At 37.7% G+C, this 26,066-nt stretch overlaps 1 protein-coding gene across 3 annotated transcripts in view; it reads left to right on the top strand.

Moving 5' to 3' along the window:
- LOC101290084 (cytochrome c oxidase assembly protein COX16 homolog, mitochondrial) overlaps positions 1-16,543 on the top strand; it is a 159,606-nt gene extending 143,063 nt beyond the window's left edge. For all 3 annotated transcript variants that reach the window (XM_049706225.1, XM_049706224.1, XM_004262181.4), the window contains 2 exons: positions 12,884-12,946; positions 16,178-16,543. In XM_049706225.1, the coding sequence (XP_049562182.1) occupies positions 12,884-12,946; positions 16,178-16,294 (180 nt within the window). In that variant the 3' untranslated portion in view covers positions 16,295-16,543. The remainder of the gene's footprint in view (positions 1-12,883; positions 12,947-16,177) is intronic.
- Positions 16,544-26,066: the final 9,523 nt, after the last annotated feature.

The raw sequence follows: 26,066 nt of genomic DNA, 5'->3' as shown, positions 1-26,066 counted from the left end.
AAGATTCTGCATATAAGCAGTATTATACAATATTTGTCTTTGTCTGACTTACTTCACTCAGTATGGTGATCTCTAGGTCCATCCCTGTTGTTGCAAATGGCATTATTTCATTCTTTTTAATGTCAGAGTAATATCCCATTGTATATATGTACCACATCTTCTTTATCCATTCATCTGTCGTTGGAGATTTAGGTTTCTTCCATGTTTTGGCTATTGTAAACAGTGCTGCAATGAACATTTGGGTGCGTGTATCCTTTTGGACCATGTTTTTCTACAGATATATACCCAGGAGTGGGATTGCAGGATCATATGGTACCTCTATTTTTAGTTTTTTAAGGAATCTCCATACTGTTCTCCACAGTGGCTGCACCAATTTACATTCCAACAAACAGTGTAGGAGGGTTCCCTTCTCTCCACACCCTCTCTAGCATTTGTTGTTTGTGGATTTTTTGATGATAGCCATTCTGACTTATGTGAGGTAATATCTCACTGTAGTTTTGATTTGCATTTCTCTAATAATCAGTGATGCTGAACATCTTTTCATGCACCTCTTGCCATTTGTATGTCTTCTTTGGAGAAATGTCTACTTAGGTCTTCTGCCTATTTTTTGATTGGGTTATTTGTGTTTATGATATTAAGCTGCATGTGATGTTCATAAATTTTGGAGACTAATTCTTTGTTGTTGCATTGTTTGAAAATATTTGCACCCATTCTGTGGGTTGTCTTTTTGTTTTGTTTATGGTTTCCTTTGCTGTGCTAAAGCTTTTAAATTTCATTAGGTCCCATTTGTTTATTTTTGTTTTTATTTCCATTACTCTGGGAGATGGATTGAAAAGGATATTGCTGTGATTTATGTCAGAGAGTGTTCTGCCTATGTTTTCCTGTAATACGTTGTGTGTGTCCAGTCTTATATTTAGGTCTTTAATCCATTTTAAGTTTATTTTTGTGTATGGTGTTAAAGAGCATTCTAATTTCATTTTTTTACAGGTAGCTGTCAAGTTTTCCCAGCACCATTTCTTGAAGAGACTGTCTTTCCTCCATTGTATAGTCTTACCTCCTTTGTCATAGATTAATTGACCATAGGTGCGTGGGTTTATTTCTGGGCTTTCTATCCTGTTCCATTGATCTATATTTCTATTTTTGTGCCAGTACCAGACTGTTTTGATGACTGTAGCTTTGTAGTTTAGTCTGAAGTTGGGGAGCCTGAATTTTCCAGCTCCATTTTTCTTTCTCAAGATTGCTTTCACTATTCAGGGTCTTTTGTGTCTCCATACAAATTTTAAGATTTTTTGTTCTAGTTCTGTGAAAAATGCCATTGGTAATTTGATAGGGTTTGCATTGAATCTAGATTGCCTTGGTTAGTATACTTATTTTGACAACATTGATTCTTCCAATCCAAGTATATGGTATATCTTTCCCTCTATTGTGTCGTCTTCGATTTCTTTCATCAGTGTCTTATAGTTTTCAGAGTACAGGTCTTTTGTCTCCTTAGGTAGGTTTATTCCTAGGTATTTTATTCTTTTTGATGTGGTGGTAAATGGGATTTTTTCTTTAATTTCTGTTTCTGATCTTTCGTTGTTAGTGTATAGAAATGCAACAGATTTTTGTGTATTAATTTTGTAACCTGCAACTTTACCAAATTCATTGATGAGCTGTAGTAGTTTTCTGGTAGCGTTTTTAGGATTTTCTATGTACAGAATCATGTCATCTGCAAACAGTGACAGTTTACTTCTTTTCTAATTTGGATTCCTTTTATTTCTTTTTATTCTCTGATTGCCACAGCTAGGACTTCCAAAACTGTGTTGAATGAAAGTGATGAGAGTGGACATCCTTGTCTTCTTCCTGATCTTAGAGGAAATACTTTCAGCTTTTTTTTGAAATATTTATTTATTTTTAAATTATTATTTTGGCTGTGCTGGGTCTTCATTGAGGCACGCGGGCTCCGCATTGCGGCATGCAGACTTTTTAGATGTGGCATGTGGACTCTTAGTTGCGGCATGCATGCGGGATCTAGTTCCCTGACCAGGGATTGAACCCGGGCCCCCTACATTGGGAGTGTGAAGTTTTACCCACTGGACCACCAAGGAAGTCCCTGCTTTTAGCTTTTGAACACTGAATAGCTGTAGGTTTGTAGTATACGGCCTTTATTATGTTGAGGTATGGTTCCCTCTATGCCCACTTTCTGGAGACTGTTTTTCATAAATGGGTGCTGAATTTTGTCAAAAGCTTTTTCTTCATCTATTGAGATGATCATATGGTTTTTATTCTTCAGTTTGTTGATGTGGTGTATCACACTGATTGATTTGTGGATACTGAAAAATCCTTGCATCCCTGTGATAAATCCCACTTGATCATGGTGTGTAATCCTTTAATGTATTGTTGGATTCAGATTGCTAGTAGTTGGTTGAGGATTTTTGTGTCTGTGTTCATCAGTGACATTGGCCTGTAATTTTCTTTTTTTGTGATATGTTTGTCTGGTTTTGGTATTAGGGCTATGGTGGACTCATAGAATGAGTTTGGGAGTTTTCCTTCCTGTGCAATTTTTTTGGAACAGTTTCAGAAGGATAGGTGTTAACTCTTCTCTAGATGTTTGATAGAATTTGCCTGTGAAGCCATCTGGTCCTGGGTTTTTGTTTGTTGGGAGTTTTTCAATCACAGTTTCAATTTCAGTACAGTAAGTCCCCTACACATGAATGAGTTTTGTTCCAAGAGTGCATTTGTAAGTCCACTTTGTTCGTAAATCCAACAAAGTTAGCCTAGGTACCTAACTAACACAGTCGGCTATATAGTACTGTACTGTAATAGGTTTATAATACTTTTCACACAAATAATACGTAAAAATCAAACATCTCAAAAAACTAAAGCATTTTTAATCTTACAGTACAGTACCTTGAAAAGTACAGTAGTACAGTACAACAGCTGACACAGAGGCTGGCATCAAGTGAACAGGCAAGAAGAGTTACTGACTGGAGGAGGGAGAGGAGGGGGGCGATGGTAGAGCAATAGGAGGAAGGATCGTCAGCAGTAGGAGGTGGAGGGCAAGGTGCAGTTTCACTCACGCCTGATGTTGATGGCGCAGGTTCTGGTTCCTTGCTGGATTCAGTTCTATCCACCCTCTTGAAAAAATGATCCATTGATGTCTGGGTAGTAGCTCTTTTTTTCTTGTCATAGATGATATGGTAGCACTGGACTGAATTCTGAACGTCTGCTGCAACCTTTGTGCACCATTCTATGTTTGGGTCCTGTGCCTCAAAACCTAACAGTGCCTCCTCAAATAAAGAAAATCCCCTTGCCATTTCCCTTGTTGTGAATCTCTTCGGTTCTTCAGTTACTTCTTCCTCTTGTCTCTCTTTGTCCTTTCTCTGGGCCTCCAATTCCATCAAGTCTTCAATTAGTACTGTAACCTCCTTGTGTTGCACAGCAAGGAATTCAATGAAGCCATCCTGTTGCAGATCTAGCTCCAGCTTCTTGCTTAGGGTCACTGAGTTGCTGAAGACCTCTTTGGGCTCCTCATCCACCTTCTCAAATCCATGAAAATCGTGAACAAACTGCAGGCAAAGGTTCTTCCAAACCCTATTCGTGGTGATGGCCGTAACCTCACGCCATGCAAAGTCAGTGTTTTTATGGCCTTGTAGTCCTGCCAAAATTGTCACAAGGTGGTCCCTGATTCCTGTCACTCGCCTTTACTGCGAAAAGTGTGATGTAAATAATATTTCTTGAAAGTCACTATAACGCCCTGGTCCATAGGTTGAATGAACAATATAGTATTTGGTGGCAGATGTACTACTTTGACGTTGGGATGAAAGTCATCCATGAATGGGGGTTGGCCCCGAACACTGTCAAGCAGCAAAGGAATGTCGAATGGGATGTCCTTCTCCAAGCAATATTTCCCTACCTCCGGGATAAAGTGGTGGAAAAACCAGTTCTAGAAAATGGCCTGTGTAACCCAGGCTTTGGGGTTACTCTTCCACACAACAGGAAGAGATCCCTTGGCTTTGTTTTTACGGGCTCTTGGGTTCTCTGAATAATAAACTAAGAGAGCCTTCAGCTTCATACTGCGGGAAGCACTGCCACCAATCAATAGAGTTAGTCTGCCCTTTGCTGCTCTATAGCCTGGCATTAACTTTTCCTCCTTACTGATGTAACTTTGGTCTGCCATCCTCTTCCAGTACAGTACTATCTCATCCACATTAAAAACCTTCTCTGTTGAATACACGCCTTCATCAGTAATTTCTCAAAGAGTTTCAGGAAATTCCTGGGCAGCTACCGTATCTGCACTCACTGCCTTGCCACTTACTTTTACGTTGTGAAGTTTGGCTCTAACCTTGAACCCGTGAAACCAGCCATTGCTGACATTAAAAGATGTGCCCTCTGATTCTTTGCCGTGTTTCTTCTTCAAGTCTTTGTAAAGGCTTTTAGCTTTGTCTTGAATCAGCATAAAGCTGAGTGGGGCTCAACACTGTTGCTGATCCTGCATCCATACACTGAGAAGTTTCTCCATCTCTTCCATCATTCTTCCACACTTCTTTGATATTATTGTCGACATCATCGGCACAGCACACTTCTCATATTCCATGATCTTGTCTTTGTTCTTTAGAATTGTGCTGATGGTTGAATGATTCATGTTATAAGAACAAGTGACGTCTACCATCTTTTCTCCTCGCTTCACTCTCAATTTTTTTCACTTTTGTTTCCATTGTTATCTCTTGGCACTTCTTAGCAGTGCCAGCTACATCACCCGCTCCTTTTACACTTGCTTCCAGACATCCTGGGCTTGAAATAAAGATACTGTACTACTGTACTCTATACAGTACTGTATAGTAAGGTACACAAAAGCACAACCACTTGTAGAGGATGCATTCATGTGACAATGTACACCAGACACGTGAAGTAACTTATGTGATTAGACATGTGAACATAAGTTTGCATCTTTGAAAGATGGCAACTTGAAGGCTCGTATGTAGGGTACTTACCATACTTGTGATTGGGCTGTTCATGTTTTCTGTTTTTTTCTGGTTCAGTCTTGGGAGCTTGTACCTTTCTAAGAATTTATCTGTTTCTTCCAGGTTGTCCATTTTATTGGCATATAGTCGCTTGTAGTAGTCTCTTATGATCCTTACATTTCTGTGGTGTCCATCTTAAATTCTCCTTTTTCATTTCTAATTTTACTGATTGGAGTCCTCTCCATTTTTTTCTTGATGAGTCTGGCTAAAGGTTTATCAATTTTGTTATCTTGTCAAAGAACCAGCTTTTAGTTTCATTGATCTTTGCTATTGTTTTTTTCATCTCTATTTCATTTATTTCTGCTCTGATCTTTATGATTTCTTTCCTTCTCTGATCTTTATGTTCTTCTTTCTCTAGTTGCTCTAGCTGTAAGGTTAGGTTGTTTGAAATTTTTCTTGTTTCCTGAGGTAAGATTGTATTGCTCGAAACTGTCTAGGAGGCTTGTGCAGGCTTCCTGATGGGAGGGGCCTGTTCCCGTCCAGTGGTGGGTGGAGCTGGGTCTTGTCCTTCTGGTGGGCAGGACTGTGCTCAGGGAGACTTTAAGCCACTTGTGTGCTGATGGGCGGGGCTGTGTTCCCACCCCATTGGTTATTAGACTGCTTTTGCTGCATCCCATATGTTTTGATTCGTTGTGCTTTTGTTTCCATTTGTCGCTAGGTATTATTTGATTTCCTCTTTCATTTCTTCAGTGATCCATTGGTGGTTTAGTAGCATATTGTTTAGCCTCCACATTTGTGTTTTTTACAGTTTTTTTTTCTTGTAGTTGATTTCTAATCTCATAGCGTGGTTGGAAAAGATGCTTGATATGATTTCAGTTTTCTTAAATTTACCGAGGCTCGCTTTGTGGCCCAGCATGTGGTCAATCCTGGAGAATGTTCCATGTGCACATGAAAAGAATGTGTATTCTGCTGCTTTTTTTTTTTTAACATCTTTATTGGGGTATAATTGCTTTACAATGGTGTGTTGGTTTCTGCTTTATAACAAAGTGAATCAGTTATACATATACATATGTTCCCATATGTCTTCCCTCTTGCGTCTCCCTCCCTCCCACCCTCCCTATCCCACCCCTCCAGGCTGTCACAAAGCACTGAGCCAATATCCCTGTGCCATGCGGCTGCTTCCCACTAGCTATCTACCTTACTACGTTTGTTAGTGTGTATATGTCCATGATTCTCTCTTGCCCTGTCACAGCTCACCCTTCCCCCTCCCCATAACCTCAAGTCCGTTCTCTAGTAGGTCTGCGTCTTTATTCCTGCCTTACCCCTAGGTTCTTCATGACATTTTTTTTCTTAAATTCCATATATATGTGTTAGCATATGGTATTTGTCTTTTTCTTTCTGACTTACTTCACTCTGTATGACAGACTCTAGGTCTATCCACCTCATTACAAATAGCTCAATTTCGTTTCTTTTTATGGCTGAGTAATATTCCATTGTATATATGTGCCACATCTTCTTTATCCATTCATCCGATGGTGGGCACTTAGGTTGTTTCCATCTCCGGGCTATTGTAAATAGAGCTGCAATGAACATTTTGGTACATGACTCTTTTTGAATTTTGGTTTTCTCAGGGTATATGCCCAGTAGTGGGATTGCTGGGTCATATGATAGTTCTATTTGTAGTTTTTTAAGGAACCTCCGTACTGTTCTGCATAGTGGCTGTACCAATTCACATTCCCACCAACAGTGCAAGAGTGTTCCCTTTTCTCCACACCCTCTCCAGCATTTATTGTTTCTAGATTTTTTGATGATGGCCATTCTGACTGGTGTGAGATGATATCTCATTGTAGTTTCGATTTGCATTTCTCTAATGATTAATGATGATGAGCATTCTTTCATGTGTTTGTTGGCAGTCTGTATATCTTCTTTGGAGAAATGTCTATTTAAGTCTTCTGCCCATTTTTGGATTGGGTTGTTTGTTTTTTGATATTGAGCTGCATGAGCTGCTTATAAATTTTGGAGATTAATCCTTTGTCAGTTGCTTCATTTGCAAATATTTTCTCCCATTCTGAGGGTTGTCTTTTGGTCTTGTTTATGGTTTCCTTTGCTGTGCAAAAGCTTTGAAGTTTCATTAGGTCCCATTTGTTTATTTTTATTTCCATTTCTCTAGGAAGTGGGTCAAAAAAGATCTTGCTGTGATTTATGTCATAGAGTGTTCTGCCTATGTTTACCTCTAAGATTTTGATAGTTTCTGGCCTTACATTTAGGTCTTTAATCCCTTTTGAGCTTATTTTTGTGTATGGTGTTAGGGAGTGATCTAATCTCATACTTTTACATGTACCTGTCCAGTTTTCCTAGCACCACTTATTGAAGAGGCTGTCCTTTCTCCACTGTACTAAGGTAATTATTGGTATGTAAATTGCTATTGCCATTTTCTTAATTGTTTGGGGTTTGTTTTTGTAGGTCTTTTTTCTTCCCTTTCTCTTTTGTTCTTTTGTGGTTTGATGGCTATCTTTATTGTTCTGTTTGTGTTGCTTTTTCTTTTTTGTGTGTGTATCTGTTTATAGTTTTGGGGTTTGCTGTTCCCATGAGGTTTTTTTGTTTTTAATTAATTAATTAATTTATTTATTTATTTTTGGCTGCATTGGTTCTTTGTTGCTGTGCACGGGCTTTGTCTAGTTGTGGCCAGCGGGGGCTACTCTTTGTTGTGGTGTGCAGGCTTTTCATTGCGATGGCTTCTCTTGTTGCGGAGCACAGACTCTAGGTGCACAGGCTTCAGTAGCTGTGGCTCATGGGCTCTAGAGCACAGGCTCAGTAATTGTGGCACATGGGCTTAGTTGCTCTGTGGCATGTGGGATCTTCCCAGACCAGGGTTTGAACCCATGTCGTCTGCATTGGCAGGTGGATTTTTAATCACTCTGCCACCAGCGAAATCCCTCCTGTGAGGTTTTGATATAGCAGTCTGTATAGGTACAAGATTGTTTTAACTTTCTAGTTTCTTTCCCATCTAGAGAAGTTCCTTTAGCATTTGTTGCAGAGCTGGTCTGGTGGTGCTGAATTCTCTCAGCTTTTGCTTGTCTGTAAAGTTTCTTTTTTTTTTTTTTAAATTGGGATATAGTTGTTTTACAGGGTTGTTTGCTTCTTCTCTACAGTGAAGTGGAGTTTCCTGTGCTATACAACAGGTTCTCATTAGTTACCTATTTTATACATATTAGTGTATATATGTTAGTCCCAATCTCCCAGTTCATCCCACCCGCCCTTTCCCCTCTTGATGCCCATATGTTTGTTCTCTACCTCTGTGTTTCTGTTTCTGCCTTACAAACTGGTTCATCTGTGAAGTTTTTGTAGATTCCACAAATATACATTAATTTACAATGTTTGTTTTTCTCCTTCTGACTTACTTCACTCTGTATGACAGTGTCTAGGTCCGTCCACGTCTCTACAGATGACCCAATTTCATTCATTTTTATGGCTGAGTAATATTCCATTGTATATATGTACCACATCTTCTTTATCCATTCATCTGTCAATGAATATTTAGGTTGCTTCCATGACCTGGCTGTTGTAAATAGTGCTGCAGTGAACATATTGGGGTGTGTAAAGCCTTTGATTTCTCCATCAAATCTGAATGAGAGGCTTGCTGGGTAGAGTATTCTTCGTCGTAGGTTCTTCCCTTTCATCACTCTAAATACAGTATATTGTGCTACTTCCTTCTGGCCTGCAGAGTTTCTGCTGAGAAATCAGCTGATAACCTTATGGGAGTTCCCTTGTATGTTATTTGTTGTTTTTCACTTGTTACTTTTAATATTTTTTCTTTGTCTTTAGTATTTGTCAGTTTCATTACTAGGAGTCTTGGCGTGTTCCTCCTTGGGTTTATGTGCCTGGGACTCTTTGTGCTTCCTGGACTTGGATGACTGTGTGAAGTTTTCAGCTATTATCTCCTCAAATATTTTCTCAGGTCCTTTCTCTCTTCTCCTTTTGGGACCCCTATAATGGGAATGTTGGTGCATTTAAAAGATCTCTTAGACTGTCTACATTTCTTTCATTCTATTTTCTTTATTCTGTTCTGTGGCAATGATTTCCACCATTCTGTCTTTCAGGTCACTTATCTGTTCTTCTGACTCACTTATTGTACTGTTGATTCCTTCAAATGTATTTTTCATTTCAGTTATCATATTGTTCATCTCTGTTTGTTCTTAATTCTTCTAGGTCTTTGTTAAACATTTCTTGCATCTTCTTAATCCTTGCCTCTATTCTTTTTCCAAGATCTTGGATCATCTTCACTGTCATTATTCTGAATTCTTTTTCTAGTAGCTTGGCTATCTCCACTCCACTTAATTTTTCTTCTGGGGTTTCATTTTGTTCCTTCATCTGGGACATATTCCTCTGCCTTCTCGTTTTGACTAGATTTCTGTGAATGCAGTTTCCATTCCACAGGCTGCAGGATTGTAGTTTTTGCTTCTGTTGTCTGCCCTCTGGTGGATGAGGCTGTCTAAGAGGCCTGTGCAGGGTTCCTGATGGGAGGGACTGGTTCCCAGTGGTGGGGAGCTGGGTCTTGTCCCTCTGGTGGGCAGGGCTGTGCTCAGGGAGACTTTAAGCCACTTGTGTGCTGATGGGAAGGGCTGTGTTCCCGTGCCATTGGTTATTTGGCCTGAGGTGATCCAGCACTGGAGGCTACAGGCTGTTTGGTGGTAATGGCGGCCTTTGGGAGGGCTCATGCCAATGAGTAGTTCCAAGAACTGCTGCTAGTGTCTTTGTCCCCGCACTGAACCACAGACACCCCCTGCCTCCCCAGGAGACCCTCCAATGCTAGCAGGTAGGTCTGACCCAGTCTATTCTGGGGTCACTGCTTTTTTCCTCTGGGTCCTGGTACCCTCAGGACTTTATGTATGCCCTCCAAGAGTGGAGTTCTGTTTTCCCCAGACCTGTGGAAGTCCTGTGATCAACCCCATTGGCCTTCAAAGCCAGATTCTCTGGGGACTCCTTCTCCCATTGCTGGATGCCCAGGCTGGAAAGCCTGACTTGGGGCTCAGAATTTTCACTCCTGTGGGATAACTTCTGTGGTATAATTATTTTCCAGTTTGTGGGTCACCCATCGGGTGGGTATGGGGTTTGATTTTATCACGATTGCGCCCCCTCCTCCCATCTTATTGTGGCTTCTTTGTCTTTGGATGTAGGGTATCATTTTTAGTAGATTCCTGTGTTTTTTTGTTGATGATTATTCTACAGTAGTGATTTTGGTATTTTTGTAAGAAGGGGGCGAGCTCACATCCTTCCACTCTGCCATCTTGAGCTAATCTGAACTAAGTGGGTTTAGATAGAAAGGAGTGAAAATGTCATTATGTGCAGATGAAATGTTCTCTACCAAGAAATTTTATACACAAGAAGATTAAACCTATTAGAATGAAAAAGATCATGCAACAGATAGCTCTTCACTTGTAAATACTTTGTAATTTTCATTTTGATTTCTTCTCTAACATGTTAATGTATTTTAAAACGTTTTCAGCTTCCATATATATGGATTCTTTCTGCAGTTATCTCTTTGCTATTGATTTTAAATATTATCGATTGTAGTCATTGAATATGTTATATATGACGATTTTTTATATGTGAATTTGCCTAGTTTTCCATTATGCCCTATAATAAGTTTAATTTTTATTAATATTTTGTGTGTGTTTGAGGAGAAAATAGCAATCCAAATTTGCTGAGCTCAAAATTCTATATATATCTATTAGAAAGAACTTAATCACTTTACTCATCTTCAATAATTTTATTTATAATCTGCTTGATCACTTAGTTTCTGGGAGAGGTATGTTAAGCTCCTTTAGGATGTTTTGTGTATTTATTTCTTAAATTTTTATCCATTTTGCTGCATACAGTTCAAAGCAATATAGTCACATAATATTTAATAATTCTAACATTTTCTTTAAAAATTGTTCCATTTTCCAGTATTGAATTTTTTTTTTTTTTGGCCGTGCCTCATGCATGCAGGATCCTAGCTCCCCAGTCAGGGATTGAACCCGCGCATTGCGCGGAGTCCTAACCACTGGACCGCCAGGGAAGTCCTAAATGTTCCTTTTTGATGCTGTTTGCCTTGAATTCTGTTTTGTCCATTAAAAATATTGTTATGTATTGATCCTCCTGCCCCCACCAGTTTTGTGTGTGTGTGTGTAGTGTATCATTTTTTGTAACCTCTGCCTTCAATCTTGTGTTTTCATTCTTTTTTTTAAGTGCATTTTTTGTAAGTAATATATAACTGGATTTCTAAAAATGTCAGTCAGAAAATCTTTATTAGTTAATAGATGAGTTCAGCAGTTACTGAGATTGTTGATATGTTTGTATGTATTTCCACCACTCAAAACACTGATTGAGAAAAACCCAATCAAGTAGAAGCTGAGAAAGAAGAGAGAAAATAGTCAAAATAAAACTGAGGTTCAGGGCTTCCCTGGTGGTGCAGTGGTTGAGAGTCCACCTGCTGATGCAGGGGATATGTGTTCGTGCCCCGATCCAGGAGGATCCCACATGCTGTGGAGCGGCTGGGCCCATGAGCCATGGCCGCTGAGCCTGCACGTCTGGAGCCTGTGCTCCACAGCGGGAGAGGCCACAGCAGTGAGAGGCCCGCGTACCACAAAAAAAACCCAAACCCTCCCCCAAAAAAACTGAGGTTCAAAGTAATCCTTTTAATATCAACATTGTAGATATAATTTCATTTTATTTTAGCGTTTTAAGTTGCTGATGAAGTCTTTTTTCTAATCCTCATCCCTTTGTCTTTTCACTCTTTTTGCTTTTGAGATTTTCTTTTTATCCTTAATATCCTGAGGCTTTACTATTAGTTGATGAAGAGTGGGCTGGCTTTGTTTTGTTGTGGTTATTTTTAAATTTTATTTATTTACTTATTTTGGCTGCGCCTCATGGCTTATAGGGTCTTAGGTCCCTGACCAGGGATCGAACTTCAGCCCACAACAGTGAAATCAATGAATCTTAAGCACTGGATCACCAGGGAATTCCTGTTGTGGTTATTTTTTATTGTGCTCTTTCAGTCTGAGGAATCATGTATTTTTATATATTATTCATTAATTATTGATTAGTTATTGCCCTTCCTCCATTCTCTTTATCCTGTAATTCTGAAACCCCTAATAGACCTGTTTTGGATCTAGCTTTCATAATATGCCTTTTCTTTCATTTATCCCATCTGTTTGTGCATCATTCTAGTGGAATCCTCATGTTGTGTTTCTTGTGTACTACTTTGGTCTTAAGCTGTGTTAGTCATTATTCAGCTATTCCACTGAATTTAATTTGGGTTTTGTTGATGGTGATGGTTGTTAATTAATTTCAGCAATCACATTCTTCTTTCCTAAAGACTTTGCTACACACAGGTAACGTGGCATCAGTTTCTGTTTACCACTATGGAATCCTGTCTAATTTTTTCATAGCTAACTTTTTAATTTCTGGTGTATATAAAATGTTCTTTTTTGTTTTCAAGAGCAGTGTTACATTTATTAGTATTTTTGTAATGATTCTATGTAATAACATAATTTATTGTGGTGGTTAATAGCATAGACTCTGGAGGCAGAGGGCCGAGGCTCAAAGCCAAGTTCTGCCTCTTTGACAAGCTATTCAAACTCCCTGTATTCCATTATCCTTACTTTGATCATAATACTAATACTTATGTCATAGAATTTTTTGAGGATTAAAGGAGGTAATAAATGTCAAAATACGTGGCATATACCAAGTCCTCAGTAAATATTAGCTGCTATTAGTTGTAGTAGTGGTGGTAGTACTATATTAGTTATCATTATGCAATTGTATGTTTTGTGGAGATTTTCCCATGCTTTTGTAATCTGCCATGCCATCCCAGCCATGCCTTATATTACTTTTTAAAATTGAAAATGGGATCTAACAGACTTAAATAACTTATGGCTGCTCTTTCTTTTCTACAGATTGATCCTGAGTTAGAAAAAAAACTGAAAATGAATAAAGTGTCATTGGAGTCCGAGTATGAGGTACAGTATGCTAATGTAGCAATCTTCCTAGTCAGTGACTGGTTCTATCTGCTTTAAGGTAAATTCAAATTATTATCAGTACAGGAAAAAAATATTTACCTTAAATATATGTTATTGGAACAACTATGTAGTCGTTTGAAAAGAAAATAAAGATGGATCTATATTTCATATACTGTTTCATATCCATATTCTAGATGGATCAAGAATTTAAAAATAAGAAACAAAAGGTAAAAGTACTAGGAGTAAACAATGAAGATTCTTTTTAGTGGTCTTGAGTCAGAAAACCCTATTTAAATATAGAAAACCCAGAAGCTTTAAAAGTAAAGATTGCAGAATTCATACATAAAAATTCAAAAGTTCAAAAGTTCAACCTAAAAAAAATAGTGTATATAAAGTTACTAGTTAAATGTGAAATTCTAAAAATATTTTTTATCTTAACACGATGAATTAATTTATTTAAATATGAAGAGCAAATCAGTATGGAAAATTTCAACAACTCACTTGATCAGTAGGAACATGGGCAGAGCATGTAATGAGTTCAGAGACAAGGAAATAAATATCATTTTTAAACAGATAAAGAGATGCTCAACTTATAATAGGAATGTTAATTAAAATTATAGCGAGGTATCATTTTCCACCTATCTTATTAACGAAATCAAAGAGCTTAATAGCATGTTTTATTATAGGATGTGGAGAGAGAGGGTGTTCTCCATCTCTGATCATATTTTCCCATTTCTTTTCATGTTTGGTCATTTTTGATTGAAAGGTGGACATTGTGAACAATATACATTGAAGAGACGTGTGTAGAGTGTTGATTCTCATTTTAGCATTTCAATCATTGGCTGATCATTTTGAGCTTGATTTTATGCTTCATAAGGGAGGATCTGTAGAAAGGTTTTGACGTTTCCTAAACCCCTCAAACTGTGGCATTCAGTCTCCAAATTGTTCACCCAGAGGATCTCGTCAGAGCTTAAGACTAGACCACTTTTTTGTTGTTGTTGTTTGTTTTTGTTTTATTGTTGTTGTTTTTTAGTTTAGTTTGGGACTGGACCACTTTTGCATGAAGTTGTTCTGCCAACCTTGCATCCCATTTAAGAATTATTCTCAAATTCTCTTGAGCATATAGGTCTTATGTTATCTGAGTGAAGGCCATTATTCTTTCTTAAAACCTTTTTATAACTTTGTATCATTTCATAACTATACGTGAAAATAATTTACTCTGTTCTTGACACTAAATTAGTAGAATTTTGTTCATCTATGTAGATTTAGTAAACTCCTGGTAAAACTGTAAGTGAAATTTAGAGAATGGTTCATTTACTATTTCCCCATTATCTTGTCAAAACCTCTAATTTGCTACTTCTCAGTATATATCTATGGAGGGTTTGTCTGGGAGTGGACGTTCCTTAAAGTTCTTTTAGAAGCCGTAGAGTTTGAGAGCTGAAGAAATTATATAGACCATTTGGTCTAGCCTTTTCATTATTACTTTTGAGAGAATTAGTGCCCAGATAGCTCAAATCACTAGCCCAGGGTTATATAGCTTGTTAGTAAAACAGTAGTGCTTAGTATCCAAGTGTCAAGGTAAATTGATATCATTTTCCCTGTCTCTGAATAAAAGCTGTCCTGTGTTCTCTGTGTTTCTTTTTCTATCTTGTGCACTTAATTATTCCAGAATAACCAAAGCAGATATATGAAAGTTACTGTCAGAGTGGTGTCAGAAGGGTAAAGAAAGGTTTATGTTCTTCCCTTTTTTCCTATTTTCATTCCTGTGCTTGAGAGACACTTCACACTAACTAAAGATATGGTGATCCAAACTGTGGTTGAAGCTAGTTTTTATTGCCCCAAAAGAGCTTTGCTTATGGCAGCTATGGGGAATATCTTTTCATTCTTAAGCCCAGGCTCATTTCTTAGGTGCAGAACAAATCATCTTGGTCTCTATTCCTTCTAGCAGACTCTAGATTCTCCACTTTTGTTCTCTTCATTTACTGCCATCACCCATGTTAACCCATGCTAGTCATTATTATGCTGGATTAGCGTTCGGACCTTGAGTTTTGTTTTCCCAGCTTCTTCCCTTTCTTTGTGCTCTCAAAAATAAAACATGTACATTATTCAAGAAACGCAAGTTAAAACTACAATGAGGTACCACCTCACAGAGGTCAGAATGACCATCATTAAAAAAATCTACAAATAACAAATGCTGAAGAGGGTTTAGGGAAAAGATAACCCTTGTACACTGTTGGTGGGAATGTAAATTGGTGTAGCCACTATGGAAGACAGTATGGAGGTTCCCCAAAAAACTAAAAATAGAGTTGCCATATGATCCAGCAATCCTGAGCATATATCTGGAGAAAACTATAATTCTAAAAGATACATGCACCCCTATGTCATAGCAGCAGTATTCACAATAGCCAAGACATGGAAACAACCTAAATGTCCATCAACAGATGAATAGATAAAGAAGATGTGGTGCATATTAATATATACAATGGAATACTACTCAGTCATGAAAAAGAATGAAATAATGCCATTTGCAGCAACATGGATGGACCTAGAGATTATCATACTAAGTGAAGTAAATCAGAAAGAGGAAGACAAATACCATATGATATCACTTATTATGGTATCTAAAATATGATGCAAATGAACACATCTACAAAACAGAAACAGACTCACAGACATAGAGAACAGACTTGTGGCTGCCAAGGGGGAGCATGGGGGAGGGATGGATTGGGAGTTTTTGATTAGCAGATGCAAACTATTATATATAGAATGGATAAACAACCAGGTCCTACTGTATAGCACAGGGAGCTATAGTATTTTGTGATATATCATAATGGAAAAGAATATGAAAAAGAATGTATGTGTGTGTATATACATATATATGTATAACCGAATCACTTTGCTGTATAGCAGAAATTAACACAACATTGTAAATAAGCTATAATTTAATAAAATAAATTTTTAAAAAATATAGAGTTTTTCTGTTTTAATAGTTTAATTCTGATGAGGGGAAAGATAGGCAGTAACATCAATAGGAAGTAAGAAAAATTTTAAGTCCTAAGAAATATGACATTTCTTTAATTATTAAGCTTGATATGCAGTTATTTATTAGAATTATAAGTGAGGGCCTATTGAATTCTTTCTACTCATTTATTCATTCATTCACTGAGGTCCTAATCGAACCCACAGGGCTCCTATACTAATATTTATCCTCTAATATTTGTGGCTCTATAGAAAATAAAAGACTCCACTTTTGATGACTGGAAGAATATTCGAGGACCCAGGCCTTGGGAAGATCCTGACCTCCTCCAAGGACAAAATCCAGAAATCCGTAACACTAAGACAACTTGACTATGCTGATTCTTTTTTTTTTTTTAAATAAAAATGTTATCAACTGGAATTCCCACCACATACTCCTGTACATTGGAAAGAAAATTACAGACCTGCAGAAGCCTGGATGGGAGTAATTTGATGATAAGTACTCTTGATAAAAAGTTAAGTACAGGTTTCTATACTTCCCAACTCTTTTATTTGCAAATGAAAGTAACAATGTTGACCACATATATTTTTTACTGCTCAATAAAAATGTGAATACTGCCACTTAAACAGTGTCATTTATTCTACTCCCAGGTACCCACCCATATTTCTTTTCCCCTAGCCAGTAGGGCAATCTGATTCCTAATGAGAATAATAGGTCTGGATCCAAATTTTCACAGTAACATCAAGCAGGATTTTATGTCAGACCTATGTGGAAAATAATGTTGATCAGTCTGGTAAGAGCCTTGGTTTTATTTGTAATACCTCACATGTCAGGCTAATCAGTCTCCAAAGCATCACCTGATGATGGTGTTGATACCATTAAAATGCGTTAAGATAGTTTTATTGCTCCAAGTTAAAGCAAAAATCATGAGGTCATAACTTCCATCCTAATATACAAAAAAAAAAAAAAAAGAAAAATGCTGAAAAACTGAAAACAGTATGCTTTGATCCATGAGAGAACTGAGGTACAGGATAAAACCATCACCCTGAAAACTAGAGACACAGAGAAATATAAAGAATCACAGTTTACCTGGAGGAGAAAACACCTGGAAACCACTTCTGGGCCCAGCATCAGATAGGAATACCTAAAGGGTAATTCACTAATTATTAGAGACTGAGCATGGACTAACCTGAGAGATAAAAACTCCTGGAGACCAGGCCAGGGACACACTTTTACTTCCTGGAACCCCACCAAGTTCTCACAGTGAATGTCAGAGAAAAATCTTGTTCTTCTAACAAGGGGAGGGGAAGGTAACCATTTTGAAATGTGCCCTCCGAATTCTGTACTTAACAAAAGCCTGGTCTCAAAGGAAACTATTTTGTTAGAGCTTAATTATACTGGGTTTTACCAGAGCCTAACCAACTGGCGTAAGGGAAATACCCAACTCTGCCTCCCTCTAGCCTTTCTGTCTCACCTAAATGGAGGAAGAGGGGTGGGGAGTAAGACTGAGAAGCAGTTGTGCAGGTCACATACCAGGATCCCATGATCACTAAAAGACTAAGATCTAATCAAAAGAGTATAGAAGGTTCCCCTCACTTTCCACATTACTGCCACATCGCCAAAGGCCCACTCACTGGAGTTTCTTTTACGCAGTCCAAATGGTTATCATGTCCAACTTTCCACAACAACAGAAACTATAAGGCATACTAAAAGGCAAAAAGCACAGTTTGAAAAGACAAACTAAGCAAGAGAATCAGATTCATAAATGGCAGGGATTGGAATCATCATACTGAGAATTTAAAATAAGTATGGTCAGTATGCTTAGAGCTCTCATGAAAAAAAGTACACAACATGCATGGACAGTTGGGTAATGTCAGCAGAGAGAAGGAAGTTCTAAGGAATCATAAGGATATCAATATAACAGAAATGAAGAATGATGTAGTCATCAGTAGAGTAGATATGGTTGAGGGAGGGAGAAAAAGGAGGGAGAAGGATACATATACCATGTTAACACTAATCAAAAGAAAGCTGAAGTAGCTATTTAATTCAGGCAAAGTAGGAAAATTAAAATTTAAAGCAAGGAAAATTATCAGGGATAAAGAGGGAGAATTACATAGTGATAAATGAGTCAATTCTCTAAGAAGACAACAATCTTTAATGTGTTTGTACCTAATGACAGAGCAGCAAAATACATGAAGCAAAAACTGACAAAAAGGCAAAGACTAATAGATGAATCCACTATTACTGTTGGAGATTTCAACTGCCCTCTGTCAGAAATGGATATATCCAGCAGTCAGAAAATCAGTAAGAACATAGTTGAACTCAACAGTAGCATCAATCAACTGGTCTAATTGAAATCTCTAGAATACCTCATCCAACAACAACAGAATACACTCTTCTCAAACTCATAACATTTTTCAAGACAATATTCTTGGTCATAAAACACACCTTAACAAATTTAAAAGAACAGAAATTATACAAAGTATACTCTCAAACCACAATGAAATTAAGTTAGAAATCAGTAACAGAAAGCTACTTGGAAATTCCCAAATACTTGGAGATGAATCAGTACACTTCTAAATAACACATGTCCAAGAAGTCTATAGAGAAACTTAAAATATTTTGAGCTAAATGAAGTTGAAAATACAACTTATCAAAGTTTGTTGGGTGCAGCAAAAGCAGTGCTTTGAGGGAAATTAGAAGCATTGAATACATGTATTAGGAAAAAACTCTAACATTATTAATCTAAGCTTCTAATTTAGGAAACAAGAAAAAAGCACCACTTAAATTCAAAGCAAGGAGAAGAAAATAAATAATAAATTAGAGCTGAAATCTGTAGAGAAAATCAACAAAACCAAAACCTGGTTCTTTAAAAAGATCAATACAATTGATAAACCTCTAGCCAGACTAAGAAAAAAAAGAGAGAAGACACAAATTACTAATACCAGAAATAAAAGAGGGGCCATCACTATTGACTCTGTAACAACATTAAAGGATAATAAAGGAATATTATGAACAAATTTATGCCCACAAATTTGATAACCTAGATAAAATGGATCAATTCCATTACCTTTCAATTACTTGAAATTTCATTCCTTGAAAGACACAATCTGCCAAAACTCACACAAGAAGAAATAGGTAATCTGAATAAGCCCATATCTTTTAAAGAAATTGAATCAATAATTAACCTCCCAAAACAGAAGGCACCAAACACAGATGAGTTCAGTGGTGAATTCTACCAAATATTTAAGAAAGAACTTATATCAGTTCTCTTCAACCTCTTCCAGGAAATACAAGCAGAGGAAATACTTCCTAACTCATTCTCTGAGGTCCACATTATCATAATACCAAAAGCAAACAAAGACATTTCAAGAAAGTAAAACGATAGACCAATATCACTCATGAAGATAGATGCAAAAAGCCTCAAGAAATTATTAGCAAGTCAAATCCAACAATGTATAAAAACAATTATACACCACGACCAAGTGGGATTTATCCCACGTATTCCTGGGGTGGTACAGAAGGCTCGTTTAACATTCAAAAATCAATTACTGTAATCCATCACATCAATGGGCTAAAGAAGAAAAATCATATGATCATATAAATACATGCAGAAAAAGCATTTGACAAACTCCAACACCAATTCATGATAAAAACTCTCAGCAAACTAAGAATGAAGGGGAGCTTCTTCAAACTGATAAAGAACATCTACAAAAAATCTACAGCTGACATTATATTTAATGGTGAAAAACTAGATGCTTTCTCAGTAAGATCAGGAACAATACACAATGTCCCCTCTCATCACTCCTATTTAACATCATATGGAAAGTTCTAGCTAATACAATAAGACAAGAAAATAAAATAAAAGGTATGTAGATTAGAAAGGAAGAAGTAAATGTCTTTGTTAACAGGTGACATGGAGAATATCTTGGAGAATCAACAAAAACAACCTGGAACAAATAAGAAATTAAAACAAGGATGCAGAATACATGGTTAATATACAAAAGTCAATCACTTTCCTATATGCCAGCAATGAACAACTGGAATTTGAAATTAAAAGCACAGTTTCATTTATTAGCATAAAAAAACCCTTTGGTATAACTAACAAAACACGTACGAGATCTAAATGAAGAAAACTACAAACCCTCTGATGAAAGAGATCCAGGAAGATTTAAATAAATGGAGTGATATGCCATGTTCATGGTTAGGAGGACTCAATATTAAGATGCCAGTTCTTGGGACCTTCCTGGTGGTGCAGTGGTTAAGAATCCTCCTGCCAATGCAGGGGACATGGGTTCGATCCCTGGTCCGGGAAGATACCACATGCTGTGGAGCAACTAAGCTTATGCTCCACAACTACTGAGCCTGCACTCTAGAGCCCGTGAGCCACAACTACTGAGCCCTCGTGCCACAACTACTGAAGCCCATGTGCCTAGAGCCTGTACTTGGGAATGAACAAGAGAAGCCACTGCAGTGAGAAGCACGCACACCACAACGAAGAGCAGCCCCCACTCGCTGCAACTAGAGAAAAGCCTGCGTGCAGCAATGAAGACCCAATGCAGCCAAAAAACAAACAAAAAAAACCCAGTTCTTCACAATCTGATATATAGGGTCAGTGTAATCCCATTCAAAATTCTAGTGAGTTATTTTGTGGATATAAACAAACTTATTCTAAAGTTTCATGGAAAGGATCATACATGATGAGAATGATTCATCAAATAGAGAACATTGATAAAGAATTAGAAATTACAAAATAGAAACAAATGGAAATTACAGAGTTGAAAAACTCAATGACCAAGATGAAAAATTCACTAGAGAGGCAAAACAGTAGTTTTGAGTATAGAAGAAAGATTTGAGTAACATGAAGACAAATTGATTATGAAATCTGAAACACAGAAAGAAAAAAGATAATCTAGATAAGATATAACAATTATAAAACATATATACAACTAATAACATAGCCCAGTAATACAGGAAGCCAAAAAGGCAACTTAGGAAAAGGCAACTCTACAATAATAGTTGGAGACTTCAATACCCTACTTTCAATAATGGATAGAACAGCTAAGCAGAAAGTCAAGTAAATAGAAGACTTGAAGAACACTGTAAACCAGCTAAACTTGACAGACATCTATGGCTCGTTCTACCTGACAACAGCAGAATCCATATTCTCAAGTGTACCTGGAACATTCTCCAGGATAGACCTTATGCCTGGACATAAAACAAGCCTCAGTAAATTTAAAAGGATTTCAATCATACAACATCCTGGGAACTAAATTAGAAATCAACCATAAAGGAAATGTTGGAAATTTGCAAGTATCTGAAACTTAAATGTAATTAAATGTCCAACTGGCCATTTGAGAAGAAGTCACAAGGGAAATGAGAAATACTTTGAGATGAATTACAATAAAGACACAACATACCAAAACTGTGGGATGCATCTAAACAGTACTTAGAAGGAAATGCATAGCTGTAAACACCCGTATTACAAAAGAAAAAAAAAAGAGAGATCTCAAATTTAGTAACCTAACTTTCTACCTTAACATATTTGAAAAAGAAGAGCAACAAAACAAAAAACTAAAAGCAGAAGAAAGTAAATAATAAAGATTATAACAGAAGTAAATGAAAGAGAATAGAAAAACAACAGAAACCAATGAAACCAAAAGTTTTGATTTTTTAGTCTTTAGATTAAAAAAAGACTCAAATTGTTCACATCAAAAACGAAAAAGGGGACATTACTAGCAACCTTACAGAAATTTTTAAAAAAGAACTATAAGGGAATGTGCTATGAACAATTCTATGCCAATAGGTTAAATAATTTAGATTAAATAAATGCATTTTAGAAAGGCAAATTATCAAAACTGACTCAAGAAGAAATATAAATCTGAATATACCTATACCAAATAAAGAAACTGAATTAGTATTTAAAAAATACTCACAAAGAGAAGCCCAGACCCAAATAGCTTCATTGGCACATAATACCAAATATTCAAGAGAAGAATTAATACCAATTATTCACAAACTTTACCTCCAAAAAAGAAGAGGACAGAACACTTCCCAACTCATTCTATGAAACTGGTATCATCCTGATACAAAAAGCAGGCAAAGACATCATAAGAAAGTTACACTCCAATATCTTTTATGAATTGTAGATGTAAAAATCCTCAAAAAAATACTAGCAAACTGAATCCAGTAATGTATAGAAAGGATTATACATCATGATCAAGTGAGGTTTATCTCAGGAATGCAATATTGATTTAATTTTTTTAAATTATGTAAGAGACTATCAATAGAATTGACAAAAACCACATTATCATATCAAGATGCAGAAAAACACTTGACAGAATTCAACACCTCTTTATGATAAAAAAAATACTCAGCAAACTAGGAATAGAAAGAAACATCTTCAGACTCACAAAAGGCATCTACAAAAAAACCAAACAAATAAAAACAAAACAAAGCAGAAAAACCCCTCACGGCTAACATGTTTAATAGCAAAGAATGAGTGCTTTCCCCCAAAGATCAGAAAGAAGACAAGAATGTATGCTGTCACCACTGCTATTCAACACTGAGCTGTAGGTTTTAGCCAGGACAATTAGGAGGGGAAAAAATAAGGTAAAAAGCATCCAGATTGGAAAGGAAGAAGTAAAGCTATCTCTGTTTGCAGATGACATGATCTTGTATATAGAGCATTTTAAGGCATTCACTAAAAATTATTGTAACTAATAAATGAGTTCAGCACTCATATGAGTATAGGACACTTCTAGGGTGGCATTAGGATTTGGTAAGACTGTAAACCTCAAGACCAGAGAATATTTAAGTGTCCTGCCCGACCTCCTCTTCTCTCTCCTCTCTCCACCACAATACCAAAGGCAGTGCTTTCAGAGCTGACCTGATGTGCAAGTTCTTTTTCCTTGTAAGGTCTTGCCAAGCTCCTGGTAAGGAATGAATATACCAATTGAAGACAGTACGCCTTTGAGAATCCATGGGAGCATTTCAATTTATAGTTGATTGGTTATGTTCTATCATCGTCTTTGAGTTCTCCACCCTAAAGAAAACTCAGCTTTCTGACACAAAGTATTAGTAACCAATGTAAAATTTACTGAAGATTTCATAAAGAAGAGAATGTTTACACTGCATACCATAAAATAAAGAGTAACAAAAGAGTAATAAAAGAGTAACAAAAAATACACTTACTAAATTTCTGGTTCCCACAGAGTCCGTCATGGGTACCATATCCTCTTCTCACTTAGTCATTTCCCTCTGTAGGGCCCAGCCTTGATGGAGCCTATCTTTTCTCCTTCTGGATCTTCTTTTGCTCTGCCTCCCAGCTCATTCCCTTCTCCCCATCCCACTTCAAACTCATTACTCTCACGTGCACAGCAAGTTTGCTTTTCCCCAGCTCCTGCAAACCAGAACACCCATCCCCAGAATTCTGCCACAGGGGACCAGTGAGGAATCATAGTGAAGAATGTTATATTCTATAAATTAAATACACAAGTATTATCTTGGAAAGAAGATCTACTTGGTGCCTCAGTTTCCTCATGTGGAAAATGGGAATAATAATCACAGTAGAGACATCATAGAGTTGATGGGAGCTAATTGATGTCAAGCTAATGATGCCAATAATTATGCATAGAGAAAGCTCTCTACAGATGTTAGGAAGGAATTATAGTAACAACAAAAATTCTCATCAAAATGTCACATCAAGGATAGTATTTTAACGGCATTGCTCAGTAGTCTATTAAATTAATAACAAACTTATGTTTCTGTGTTTTTTCTCAAAACTTGTTTTATATGATAAATGCTTTTTATATTAAAATTGATTGTTGAAATAAAGGTTTAGAAGGAAAATTTAAAAGAAAAAAAGGAAAGATCTACCTTAATAATCTTGTCCCTTCTGTAGACAGCACAGTTCAGTGGGAAAGCATGCAAACTGATAGACCTGAACTGGAATCTTGGCCTTGTCAGTTTGTCAGATTACAAACTGTGTACAAATCTTATACAGATTACATAACCCACTTGAGTCTCAGTTACCTTGTCTGTGAATTGGAGTTTTGTAGTTGTTGATGTCAGTTAACCTAAGTGAGCTATGTAAGGGACTCAGGAAAGGGAACATAGGTGATAAAAGAGTGGCTATTATTATTGACCAGTGGATGAAAAATAGTCTGTTTACAGATGATAGATATTCTGTCCTAAATCACTGCTTCCGGTAATTGTTTCTAAAATAGTTCTCTGGTTTGTTTTCTGCCTTTTGACTCTTAAACAATATTTAACCGGCTGGAAGCATCACCAAAGGATAGAAGGAAGGTGGACAAAAGGTTTCTGAAATGGGATTTTCGATTTCCTCTAGACCGGGAAAGTGGAGACTAGAATTTGAGGGTGAAAGTGTTGAGAGGCATAAGTAGTCTGTAGTGTTCCCAACAGAAATCATCCTGGTGTGGGAAAGCTTTGGAGTCACTGCCATCACCACTGGAGGGTGTGCTAAGCACAGCACTGAATTTGGGGGTCCACCTCTTAAGTAAAGTCCAGCTCTGGTGCAGGGTGCACTCTCCACAGGGGTCCCATAGTCATCAGTTCTGCCTTGTTCTCTCTCTCTGCATTGTCCCTTTACCTACTGTGAGACTAGGAGACTCCAGACTGGGTGAATTGCCTTGGCTACCTCAGCTACTGCATCCTCCTGTGTGGAGCTGCCTCTCCAAAGAGTGGCTGATGCCTGCAGCCCAGGAGAGCCACATATACCCTGGGTTCCACAACGAAACTACAGATGAGAACGTCTTCCACATCTGGTGCTTCTAGGAGGCGCCAACCACCTCTGCCTGAGCTGGGCTCTACTCTCTGTCTTCATCTATATCCTTCTGCCTTCACACTTCGTGCTCACCTTTCTCCTATTCCTTCTTGGCTCCCCTCCCCTTGCCAAGGTGAATTAACCACAAGAAACCAGGGCTCCTTTACCTCAGATGCCTCTAGGAGGTCATAATCAAATCTTCCTGCTGGTCGTTGAACCTGCTGCTCCGCAAACATACTGACACACATATAGACACATGCACGCACACACAAGCACACCAGCCAATCCCCCCCAGTGGGTGCCTGAGTGGGAAGAGGCCATCTGGGGCAGCAGCCCTGGGAGTTAGCTCTGAGGCCTGCCCTCAGTATATGTTACCAGTCTGTTTCATAGACCCAGTGGTGTGTTCACTCCTGTGCACTGGAGAGACAGTGTCCTTGCATATAGCATTTCCCTTGACCTGGGGAATCTCTTTTGGGCAAATCAAAGTTTTCCTCAGGCACTGGGAGAACAAGATAAGAAGCTGCAAACCCTTCATTGGACACTGTCTGGGAGAAGATGCCCAACTTGCAGAAATTCCAGCACTTCACTAGCAAAGGTTCAGCAGTGAGGTTCTGTAAGGCTTATTTGGTGATTTTTTTATGGGAGGGGGCCTGAGTGAGCAGACTACTTATACTGGAGTATGAGACTTTTCAAACACACAGGAAAAAATCTTGACAAAACCCTTGTAAAGGTGTCTAGTCTTAACCAGTTCCTTGGATTTTACAAGACTGTGAAGGCCTCAAGGGCACCCTTCGCTCCCCTACCTGCTGCCTCCCTCATCCTTCCCCATCAAAGAAGGACAAGAAGCCGCCACAGTTGTCACCCTTTTCCCCTTCTTCCCTTTGCTATGCTCTGTTAATTGCTTTTACCGTGAACTTTCTCTGAAGTTGCAGTATGTGAAGACCAGAGAGGCCTTACAGATAGCCAAGCTATACCATCCCACAGGCTCAGGCCACTGTTTCTGATGCAGCCTCAGAAAATACTATCTCCTACAGTCCACTAAAGAAAAAAAAAAATTCCAGGTTCTTCATCAATCTCCCCCAGCTAATAACTTCAGCTTTTCTGACAACTGGTACAGTTGTTACATTTATTTATTAAAGTGTCATTTACATTTATTAAAGTGTCAGAGAGTTAGAGAAGGTGAAATTGAGAAAGAAGCTTAAGATCACCCATCTTTGACACAGATCCTCACTTTACAAAAGAGAGAGATGAGGCCACAGAAGAAAGGCGACGTGCCCAAGGTCACACAGCTGGTTAGTGGAAGATTCTGGACTGAAATTCAGTTACCCTGACTACCAGTAGAAGACAGTCCTTCTGTT

The sequence above is a fragment of the Orcinus orca genome, chromosome 2 (genome assembly GCF_937001465.1).
Source record: "Orcinus orca chromosome 2, mOrcOrc1.1, whole genome shotgun sequence".
NCBI classification, from domain to species: Eukaryota; Metazoa; Chordata; class Mammalia; order Artiodactyla; family Delphinidae; genus Orcinus; species Orcinus orca.
This window is presented reverse-complemented; position numbering and strand designations above follow the sequence as displayed.